The 12,257-nt window shown below is 40.4% G+C and overlaps 1 protein-coding gene and 1 long non-coding RNA gene across 4 annotated transcripts in view; one reads left to right on the top strand and one right to left on the bottom strand.

The window, feature by feature from the left end:
- LOC310730002 overlaps nt 1–12,257 on the top strand; it is a 124,416-nt gene that overhangs the window by 25,587 nt on the left and 86,572 nt on the right. The gene's annotated exons all lie outside the window — the stretch shown is intronic.
- Nucleotides 1–12,257, bottom strand: part of tiam1b (TIAM Rac1 associated GEF 1b) — a 49,634-nt gene that overhangs the window by 35,847 nt on the left and 1,530 nt on the right. For 2 of the 3 annotated variants that reach the window (XM_083548731.1, XM_083548733.1), the window contains exons 2-6: nt 8,036–8,078; nt 6,627–7,413; nt 4,407–4,568; nt 4,040–4,292; nt 1,378–1,550 (exon numbers count right to left, since the gene is read on the bottom strand). In XM_083548731.1, the coding sequence (XP_083404857.1) occupies nt 1,378–1,550; nt 4,040–4,292; nt 4,407–4,568; nt 6,627–7,403 (1,365 nt within the window). In that variant the 5' untranslated portion in view covers nt 7,404–7,413; nt 8,036–8,078. Of the gene's footprint in view, nt 1–1,377; nt 1,551–4,039; nt 4,293–4,406; nt 4,569–6,626; nt 7,414–8,012; nt 8,079–12,257 lie in introns of all 3 variants that reach the window. The other variant, XM_083548732.1, reaches the window with a different exon arrangement.

Genomic DNA, 12,257 nt, shown 5'->3' with positions numbered 1-12,257 from the left:
GCATCAAGACAGATGGAGGAGATAAAGACGGCGAGACAGGCACTCAAGTCTGGGAGATGACCCATGCCATGTTTAGTAGATCGACAGTACAGAAAAAGATGGACGAGGTAATGTTGAATGAGAGAACTGTTGCTAAAAATGGAGGTAGGTGGAGGAGTGAGAATACAGAGAGATGAGGTCAAATAAAGTGGTGGTTACCAGAGGAGTACATGTCAAACCTGAAGGAAAGAATTGTGGGACTGTGTACAGAAGGATACAGTGGGACGATGAGGTAAATAGTGAAAGACAAATGAGGTAAAGATGAGGAAATGAAAATACTCTCTAAATGAAAATGACCTCTAGATAGAGGAATGAGGTAAAGATCAAGAAGCTATTGGATATAATACACATGCAAAAATAATGTGAAGAGGTAAAGGATGAAAAATGAAGTAAAAATACAGGATGGAAAACAGGGGAAAATGAAGTCAAGATGAGGTAAAAAAAAAATTTAGGTAAACAATGAGGTAAAGATACAAGTAAACATGAAGAAATGGCATGGAGATAAAGGTAGAGAAGAAATGAAGTTTAAAAAATGGGTAGAAATAGGGAAATGAGGTAAATCTTACAGGGAGAAAAACGTAGAGAAATGAGAACGAGGTAAAGAAGGAACAAGTGAGGAAATTTTCTGGATAACATAAAGAAAGGAAATTAGGATGAGGTAAGTGAAGAAAAATGCTGTAAAAATTTGAGGTAAAGGTACAAGAGAGCATAAAGAAATGGCATGAAGATAAAGGTAGGGAAAAACTGAATAAGAAAATGGGTAGAAATAAAAAAATGAGGTAAATCTCACAGGGAGAAAAACTTGGAGAAATAAAAACAAGGTAAAGAAGAAGAACAAATGAGGAAATTTTCTGGATAAAATACAGAAAATAAATTAGGATGAGGTGAGTAAAGAAAAATGGGGTAAAGATTAAAGATGCCTAACATGGAGGAATAAAATGAAGATTAGGTATAAAAAATCAATTAAAAAAAGGATGAGGCACAAAAGGTACAGAAAGGAGAACATGGAGAACTGCGGAGAAATGAGGCAAAAAAAAGAAAGAAATGAGGGAAATGTAGGAGAACATGAGGTAATAAAATGAAAATTAGGTAAAAATAGAGAAATTAAATGAAGATGAGGTAAATTGAGTGGAATGAGGTGAAGATATAAGAAAGAGAAAGTGAAGAAATGGCATGAGGATACGGTAAAGAATGAAACTAATGAGTTAAAAGTACTGGAAGGAGAACGTGGACAAATTAAATTAGGACAAAGTAAATAAAGATGATTTGAGGTAAAGATACAGGATGGAGAACGTGGACGAGGCATTAATGACAGATCTTTGAGAAATATTCGTTTACTTGGAAAAGATACGAGTCTCCCATTGAGTTGCTGAGGCAGAAGACAAAGTCTTTTTTCGGATGCTCGGGAACAGCCTGTGCGATACTGTTCTCCGCCCAGACTGCGTGTTTTGGAATGCTGGTGTAATCGATTCCTGATCGTCCGTCCGCTTCATAGAAAAACAGAGTGCACCCTGTAGGCCATACAATGACATTATATTACTAGTTCTTACAGTAAAAGTGTGGTGTGCAGTGTTTTTATATCTTTGTCGGAACCAACCATGCTATGTAGTATTGAAATATTGGACTGTTTTAAACGTGCGCACTTCATCCCTTTACCAAGGGAAATGTCATAACGCAAATTAAGCAGATTCACCCGTCTTAGTTTTTACAGGATTTGCTGCCCTCTAGTGGCCATTGGGGAGAAGTGAAGGCTGGAGTCCATCAAAGATTCATCAATAAACTGAGAGCTACAATATTCAACTATAAAATGTATTCATAATATCGAAGTTCAAGTTTATGGCGCTTTTTACAATGGACATTGTCTCAAAGCAGCTTTACATAACTTAAGAATTAAAGTGAATGATGTGTATTTCTTCATGATGAGCAGCCCAGGGCGACCTTGACAAGGAAGAATTCTCTAGATGAATAAGGAAGAAACCTTGAGAGAAACCAGACTCAAAAGTAGAAGTAATGAGTAATTTCCTCTTTACAGACTTATACAACATTCAGTAACAACATCCAACTACAATAAACTACTACAATACAGTGACATTATTAAAACTTAAAAATTCAGCAACTACAACATCCAGCTACAACGTACAGATACAACGTACAACTACACCATTAAACTAGAATGTTCAACTATAAAATCAATCTATAACATTCTATCTGTACAGCATTAAAATAAATGCCGTCGTAACAGAAAAAACACATTCACCCCAAGTATTAGTTTTTACAGTCTTTTCTTTTCTAGTGGACATTAGGAAGAAGTGCAGGCTGAGGTCCAACATGGATTCTTCCTGCCCCTTTCAAACAGCAAAAGGAAAAAAAAATATTTTGGAAAAATATTGTAAAAAGCAGCACGTATCAGCATGTATCTGTAGATTAAAAGGTCCTCTGCATGGTTAGCTACACAGCACAACCTAATCGCCACTTGCACTGTCTGGCCAAAGCTTTATGTACTATCCCATGTCAAATTTATCCCTCATTTGTTGTTATAATAAGCTCCACTCTTCAGGGAAAATGTTCCATAAGATTTTTAGGCATGGCTGCGGAGTTGCATGAGGCTCCATTTCCAGTTTCTCTCAAAGGTGCAGGTCATTTGGGATCCTTCACTTCATGGGGCTGGTTTTGTGCTCACTGTCATGCTGGAACAGATTTGGGCCTCTGAGTAGAGACCTGCATTCCCGCAGGACCCGACGCAAATGAGTGCGGAACGGGAGACGAGTTATTTGGTGAATGCGGGTGGAGGCGGTAACATACTCGTAAAATCGTAAATAAATAATAACTCGTAAAATAAAATGAAAAGTTTTACAGGCACAAGGTAGGAAGCCAACGCTCGTGTGGTTCATGTGTGGTAACTACAGTACTAGAACACAACGAGGCACAAGACAGAGGAGAATCTCTGAGTTAAAAAACTTAAAAAACTTTCTTTCAGCTTCTCCCATTAGGGGTCGCCACAGCGGATCATCCACATGTTTGATTGGGCATCTGTTTTTACGCTGGATGCCTTTCCTAATGCAACCCTCCCTATTTATCCGGGTTTGGGGCCGGCACTAAGAGTGGCTGGGGTTGGTTTCCTGACCGGGGATCGAACCTGGGCCGCAGCGGTGAGAGCGCCGCATCCTAACCACTAGACCACCAGGGGACCCCTATAACTGTTTTCTTTCTTTCGGATTCTCCCATTAGGGATCGCCACAGGGACCATCCGCATGTTTGATTTGGCAGATGTTACTTAGTATTTAAAGAAAGAAAGAAACAACACAACAAAACCTTAGCCTGTTTTTTATATCGTTTCAGTTGATTTTCTATGTTCCGAAAAAGTTCCTTGTACATGGTCATGTCCATGACAAAAAGTCAAACGCAAATAAAACGAAACGTTTGTTAATTTTCCGTTTCTTTTTCATTCCTATTCAAAAGGGAAGGCAGTGTATTAAAAAAAAGTTTTGACGGGCTCAAAGGTATCTATCTGCCTTGAGCCTTCGCTGTGTACACTGTAGGCTCCTGCTGCTTACAATCCATGTTGTTTGAAGCTGTTGCTTTAACCAATCAAATTGCGACTTGCTGACTCTGAGGCCCTCTAGAAGGCGTCCAATCACTTTGCCAATTTTTGTTCCACATTGGCTAACAAAGGAGAAGAAATTGGTTTGGTCGGCGATTTGCTCACAAGGACACATACAAGCGGACTTTTTAAGGAAAGCTGGAATTCGAGAGTAAAGGTCGGCCAAAACAGTTCAAACTGTTGTTACAATTGTGCCTTCATTTCAAATCCCCAGCTCTGTTATACTGCATTTCTGTATAATATTGATGGTTTTTATAGCCGTTGCATCATAATGATGGTACTGAGAGGTGGAATTATTCAGGCAGGACCCCACTCAAAGCCTAGTTGTGAAATGCACAGCCCACCACTGGTTAAACGGCATAAAACGCATAATATTGTGGCAAAACAAAATGTAGGCACCTTTTAGCAAGACCCAGTAGCTCTTCCACTTGCGTCGAGCAGCGAGCTCCACCTTCTTGTTCTTCTTGTGCACGAGCAGGTTTTTCACATTAAGACGGCCTGCTTTGCGTACGCAGCCTTCGGCCACCCCCACCAGCACCTCTGTCTGATTCGCGTAGCTCAGTTCGTCACTTAGAGCCGACGCCCCTTCTTCCGGCGTCTCTGCCCGGCAGACGCTCTTCTCCAGCTCCTGGCGGAAGTTCTCATACACGCCCTGTGTTACACAATATGAGAGATAAGTTAAACAAAAGCATAGGTAAATGTTTATTTATTTCATTAAATGAACTCATTTGTTTAAATACTGTGAAGTGTGTTTTTACTGTAATACCTGCACGCCGGAATCAGGTGTGTCTCCGCTGCCCCCTGCTGGTGTAGAGTACACAGACAAGGCCTTGTAACGGCGAGATGGGAGCTCACACACGTCACTGTCTTCAATCAGGCCATCAATTCCACTGTCCTCCAGCTCAATGATGTCCCCTACTGTCACATCCTGTACAGATGGAGACAGGGAAATGCTATATTTATATACATGCACATCTATACATCTGTCTAGATGTGTCATATTGCAACCCCACATTCTTTTGACACTTCTCATAACGCTTCTACTGGCTCTTTCGGGTTCTGTGTCGATTCCTCAGTTTGGACACATCATATTTAAGACACTTCAATGGCTCCCTACCCTGCTGGCATGGGTTGATGGGAGATTACGCACCAAACCCAGCATCTACCCGGCATCACATGACTCAACCAGGCAAATTAGCATGCTATTCATTCCCCGACAAAAAAAATATAAAAAATACCAACATACACACTGGAACAGCAACAACAACTCACAAAAACCTTCTCCCAGACGTAAATAATCTCAAGAAACTTTGAATTGCTTCTCTTTTTGTCCCTCGTCTTTCTTTCCTTCTTTCCCACACACACATTTTCCGTTGTGTTCCCATGTCACTGTGCTAATTAGCATTAGAAAGGAAGCAAGCAGCTCACACAGACATGTGTCTCCTGAACCAGATAAGAAAAAAAAGAAAGCTTGTCAAAAAAAAGGTACCAAACACAGCCATGATGTCACATCATCCCCATGGGGCATGATGCAGAAGGAATCCATAAAGATACTGGTTCTAATCCCAGCAATGGACACTCAAACTGGAACTAACTATATTGTTAAAATTGTAATTGTGTGGGAAAGTATAGAAATGTTTGGACGACACACTAAAAACAAGTCGTGTGAGCCACTCAATCTGATTTACATCATGTACTGTCTCTTTGTTTGCTAGCTAACTTCCATGAAGTCATGACAGTTTAACTTTTAGAATAAAGCTCTTGACACTATTTTAAACACACTGTACAAAGACATTATGTTTAGTGAAGATAACACCTCAGTTATACTGCATTTTGCATGCTGCTTAATTGTTTTAAATATTGGTTCAATTATTATTAGTATAACTTTAACTACAACATCCAACTACAATATTTAACTACAAAATTCAACTATAAAATTATTTCATAACATTCATCAACAACATCTAAATTAAAAATTCTACTACAACAATTCAACTACAAAATTCAAATACATCCAACTACAATATTTATTTACAACATTTAACTACAACATTTCAACTACAACATCCAGTTACATCATTCAACAACAAATTTCAACTTTAAAATTCAACTATAACATTCATGTACAATTTACAACTATAAAATTAAGCAGTATAATTCAACTACAAAATTCAACCACAACATCCAGCAACAATGTTTAACTATTAAATTAATCTATAGCATTCAGCAACAGAATATAAATAAAACTATATAAAAATTGAGCTACAAAATTCAGCTATAACATCCAACTACAATATTCAACTACAACATCTAACTATAGTATTCAGCTACAAAATTCAACTATAATATTAAATTCCAATATTCAACTATAAAATTAATTTATGACAGCAACAACATTCAAATGCAATATTTTATTACATCACCCAGCTACATAATTCAACTACAGATTTTAGCCAAAAATATCCAACTAAAATCTTTAACTAAAAAATTCATTCATAACATTCAACAACAGCATTCAAATATTCAAATAAAAACTTCTGTTACAACATTCAACTACAAAAATTCAGTTACAATTTTTTACAGCTACAATATTTAACTATAAGCTTTATATTAAAACATTTAGTTACTAAATTCAACTTCCAAATTAATCTCTTTTGCAACTTTTAACATTTGCAATTTTTACAAAATGCAAATACAATATTCAGCTAATAGTCAACTACAGAATTAATGCACAAAAATCAACGCTAATATTATTACATTTCACAACTACAAAACTCAGCCATAGTATCCAATTATATTCACTACAATATTCACCTTAAGATTTTGCCTACAATAATCAAGTAAAAATTAAGCCCCATACAAAGTAACTAGGGCTCAGGATTGAACCTGGGATGCTTTGGTGTGTGAGACAGTAACACTACCCACTGCACTAACTTGCCTCTCATCAATATACCTTTCACGGAATTATAACTGAACTGAAGCTTACTTGTGTGGTTTGTGCCCGCCTCCCTGGCATTGCTGCCGGGTGATTGTTTAATCCTTCTGACAGACAGTGAGATCGGCGGCAGGGTAGCGTGAACGCTCCATAGGTGGCACCATCATCATCGCATGGAGACAGCATCTTGTCCTCCTCACTGTCTCTGCACAGCACTCCACCCTTGTGGCGTTTTTTAGCGTAGCCCTGCGGTGTGTAAAGCTCACCCAGCGAGTTAGCACGGGTCACATCAGTGACGTTAGCATTGTCCGTGAGATCCTCCGTGCTCGTTAAGCGCTCCAGACTCGCATCAGACAGAGACACCTCCAGAGAGTCATCCCTCCACACGTCTACAGATTTGGAACGTTTTTTCTTGAAAGAACCGGCACCCTCAGATGGCTTGGAGGTCTCGGGCACACTTTGCTCATTGTCGGTATCGACACAGGGAACATTAGCTGGATCGTTGGTACAAGGCTCTTGCGCAGAATCCTTGTGAAAGCTCATAGGCCGCAGATTCATAGCCACTCGATCCACCCAGATGGGGGAGCTATAGTGTGGCAGCGCGTCAGAGTCGTCAAACGGCTCCAGGCCATGTTCAGCAAGCGACTGCGGGATGCTTGGTGTGCTGCTCGATCGGGTGCTTGTCTCCGAGTTACGGTGCTCGGGTTTTCTCCTGTATGACTGCTTCCCCGATAGACGCAACGATCGGGACACTCGCTTCCGTGATAGTTGACGTTCCCGGTCGCCATAGAAGCTGTGGCTGCCATATTGGCTTTCCACATTACCCATAATTAAAATTCTGAAACACATAGCACCACATTGTTACTTTACTTTCACTAGCGAGCAAAATTTAGATATACAGCTCCTGGAAGTGAAGGCTTCAGCAAAATCTTGCAGATTGCTCCTGATGAGGTTCTCTGTATCACAGTAGAGTTGTAGTGTTTGTAGTTTGAAGTGAATATTATGTATATTAATATGTGAGGTTTGGGTAGTCTCCATTTAATTAAGTCTCTACTTCTGGGAGCAAATCATTAAGTTTTTCATTCAAGAAACGAGTCGTTTGAAATTCTTCAATACAAACTTTCTTTCGGCTTCTCCCATTAGGGGTCGCCACAGCGGATCCTCCGCATGTTTGATTTGGCACGTTTTTACGCTGGATGCCCTTCCTAATGCAACCCTCCCCAATTTATCCGGGCTTGGGACCGGCACTGAAAGTGGCTGGGGTTGGTTCCCTGACCGGGGATCGAACCCGGGCCGCAGCGGTGAGAGCGCCGCATCCTAACCACTAGACCACCAGGGAACCTGAAATTCTTCAATACAAAATAGAGAAAATGCCTAACGCCTCAAATCTTTAAGCCTCCCACAGTGAGAATTCCTGGAACCTATAAAAGGTAAAACTCTTTACCTCGTCAGCGTAGTACCTTCAGATGACTTGATCTTTGGTAATTATGGATTCAGCATAACCTGAGAAAGATGAGGAAGAAAAGAATGGAGAGAGAAGCATACAGACAGAAGAATCACCCACATAGTACAGCCATTTGTTATATATAGAAACCGTGGATGATCTCAAATTTACATTTATTTTTATGGCATTTGGCAGACGTCCTGAACGACTTAAGGCAGGTGCACACTGGGCGATTTTGGCTACGATTTAGTCGCCTGAGACTAATTTCGGAAAGGATTCATGTAATTGTAGACTTTCCTCTACTGAAATTCTGGCAGTTTCACTTTGCTGCAGCGTTACTCCTCCTACGACGAGCGTCAAAACAATTACCAATAGGAGCGCCGAACCTGATGACGCAATTAACGCGACGACTTCTTGAGGAAAATGTCAAAGCAGCAGTTCATCAAAAAGTATTGTGCGACAATAAGATCGAGCAAGAAAAGCAGGATTGGTCAGTTTTTTGGGAGTGGGCGGGGCTTCTGTATTTGAATACATACAGAATGTGGTCAAATATATAACAATTAGATAGATAGATAGATAGATAGATAGATAGATAGATAGATAGATAGATAGATAGATAGATAGATAGATAGATAGATAGATAGATAGATAGATAGATCAGTTATGTTCAGCTTCACACACTGCTGAAGATCATGAGTGTGTTACACTCGAACCTGATCAATTATGGATGAGAGAAAATTCTCTTTGAAGTTCGGTGAGAAATACGAACAGAAATCTTCTCTCCATCCCTCCATTCCTCCATCTCCATCTCTCTCTCTCTCTCTCTCTCTCTCTCTCTCTCTCTCTCTCTCTCTCTCTCTCTCTCTCTACTTGTTTATTTGCAATTTAACATCTTCACTTGTTCTGTGTGCACATATGTGTGTGTTTGTGTGTGTGTGGGGGGGGGGGGGGAGGGTTGGGTTAACAGGGCCCTCTGTATTCTCTTATTCAGACAGAGCACATATTGTGTGAACATTAAAATTTCACACACACACACACACACACACACACACGAGAACAATGCACATTTACATGGATAATGGCGATAAACAAAAGGATGATTATCTTCATTATCATCAGAGAAAGAAAGAAAGAAAGAAAGAAAGAAAGAAAGAAAGAAAGAAAGAAAGAAAGAAAGAAAGAAAGAAAGAAAGCACCACTGTATACCCCCTGACATCCATCTCTCTCTCTTTCTCTTAGGTGGAACAGGTCACAACAGCATTGTGGGTAATGAGGAACCTCCCATCATTAAACACATGTTAATTCTACACATAAACACGAAAGAGTAAATTTCTCCTGCTTTCATTTACACTGTCTCACTCTGTGTGTGTGTGTGTGTGTGTGTGTGTGTGTGTGTGTGTGTGTGTGTGTGTGTGTGTGTGTGTGTGTGTGTGTGTGTGTGTAGCTGTTTTTGTCGGTGTGGAATCTGGGGGTTATGACCTTGGCTAATGATGGTGCCAGGTTGTGATGGAGTGTTTGTTTGTGTGTTAGGTGGAGGGAATTCCGCTGATGTCATGACATATCGGTGTGTGTGTGTGTGTGTGTGTGTGTGTGTGTGTGTGTGTGTGTGTGTGTGTGTGTGTGTGTGTGTACTTGGGTGTCTTTTCCCCAGTAGGGTGGCTGCTATGACAACAGCATTGAAGCGACCCACGATTTACACCCCAGAGCCTCCTAGTATACACACACACACACACACACACACACACACACACACACACACACACACACACACACACTTCTTCACTGTGTTTAGTAATTACAGTGTATAAGATGCACTATTGATATTTCTTACACATCTCCTTCTTCTTTCCCCTGTTTATACACCCAGGTTCCCTTCTCAGGGTTCACCGGTTTCCTCCACCTCTGCTAACAGAATCCACCCTGAAGTGTGTGCGTCTTGTACAGTCTGCATTACCACCGATCGCTGGCGCTGTATATACGTACACCCATACACACAATGCCTTCATAACAATAACGTGCAAATATGTTTAATACAACCATGAAGCTAACCTTCAAAAGCCCTGTTAGCATTTCACTCGCTAGCCATTATTAGCGCATTATTATTATTATTATAGCAGTATTAACATTTCTTTTGGGGTTCAATTTGTTTCTTGAATATGGACTTAACCCAGAACTGAATATGCCCCATTTTTATTTTAGTGCTGTGTTTGCAATGAGTCAGCACTTTTCACAAACTGTGCTCACAGAGCTGTAGAGTCTGCTTCACTTCATAATCCACATGCTAGCTAGCTAGCTAGCTAGCTAGCTAGATAGATAGATAGATAGATAGATAGATAGATAGATAGAGCATTTTATTAGAGCATGACATAAAATTATATACCCAGGAGGTGGGGTTAATGCTAATTAGGCTTAGAAAACAAGCTGACATGAATATAGCTCTGTGTGTGTGTGTGTGTGTGTGTGTGTGTGTGTGTGTGTGTGTGTGTGTGTGTGTGTGTGTGTGTGAGTTATCACATAAAGCAGTAATGGGTTTGAAGGACCTTGCTCAGGGGCCAGGAACACTAAGGTACACTTAGTTGTGTAACACTAAGGTTCGATTTGTGGGAACAGTTTGGGTGAAGATCCACATATGGCTGGAAAATGCTGGTGTCCCAATAATTTTGACCCTACAGTGTATCATGTCTATAAGATTATAGAATTTTGTTTGATTTGAACGGTATATAAAGTAAGATTATATGATCCTCCAATTATTTTTGCAGATTGCAGTTAAAAAATAAATCAATATATAAATGGATCGTTTAGGTTTTCAACACGGAGCCCTTCGTGAGATATCTCGCAGCACGAGTCTGTGTGTGTGAGACAAAAGACACATACATGAGAAGATAAAAGGAGTCTCTTGTTCTCCTCTGAAATATTCCTCACAAGACCCTCAGCTGAAGGAGACCCAAACAAAAACAGCATTTACGCCAATGAAAACAGATGTTCTTACGCAATCCACTTTTTCATCTCCCCCCGAAGTGGCACATGGCCGCCCTGATCTCAGTCCTACAGCTCGATGTGCACTTTATTTACATACGTGTACTCTGGAGAACGCTGAACGATTCGTCACCTGTTCATCATCAGCCAAAACTCTGAGTTTATTTCAAGCGCTATTCTCGAATTTGATTGGTCAGGAGGCGCAGATGTGTCTTGTCGAAAGGTACAGAGCATCTAGATTAATGTTTCCAATAGTAATTATTGGCACCTCCTTTGGGAAAATTCCGCAGTTTCTAGAAACGGCTACGCATGTTTCTGTCAAAGAGAAACAAGCGTAGCCGTTTCTAGAAACTGCGGAATTTTCCCAGAGGAGGTGCCAATAATTACGTAAGGATTCTCCGGTGGTATTCGTGTGCAAGCGATAAATGAAATGAATTAATTGAATGCCTTTTATGCGTTTATAGTTTCAATGTTGGAACGCTACAGCAACAGTTTGGTTCTGTCCTTATACATACCCAATGCTGCCAAAAGTATTGGGACACCCAGAGGAGGGACATGGGGTAGAAGACTGCTGAGGATGGAGCCATCATTCAGGAGGAAAGAAAGGAGGAAGGCCAAGGAAGAGGTTTGTGGATGTGGTGAGGGAAGACATGCAGGTGGGTCTAAAAGACGCAGATGTAAAAGAGAGAATAATATGGAGATCGATGACTTCAGACCGTTTCAAAACTTGAAGGCACACAATCGAATAGATTTTCTGTTCAATTGAACTTCATGAAGATCTGCTTTCCATGGATTGGAGTGGAAGATCTTCCCGCTATAATGCTACAAACCCTATTTTAAAACCTATATGATGAATTGGAACATCACTCCTGATCTTCTCAATGTCAGTACCTGATTTTCCTAAATCCCTTGTGCCAGAATGAATCTCACACAAATCTTGATGAAATCTGGTGGAACGTATTCCCAGAAGAGTGGAGATTATTATACGAGCAAACGGGGAATGGGATGTTAAAAAAGATATACATACCGATCTTATACTTTGGTGTCCACAAATGTTTTGGCTTCTCACAAGGCCGTATTTTTGGCGAACAAATCTAATCTATGCAAATGTATACAAAGAAACGCTAACAGTTTGCATGAGAAGGTCGCGGAGAATTCAGGAGCCTGAAGCGCTTCAAAGCCGCTCTTTTGAATGGATGTGTTATTTGTACCACGCTGCGTCCAGCCTCCTCTCAGATGTGCGGCCAGCGGAATTTCGGGAA

Source organism: Silurus aristotelis, assembly GCF_946808225.1.
Source record: "Silurus aristotelis genome assembly, chromosome: 8".
Taxonomy (NCBI): Eukaryota; Metazoa; Chordata; class Actinopteri; order Siluriformes; family Siluridae; genus Silurus; species Silurus aristotelis.
Note: the sequence above shows the minus strand (reverse complement) of the source record. Positions and strands in the feature narration are given on the sequence as shown.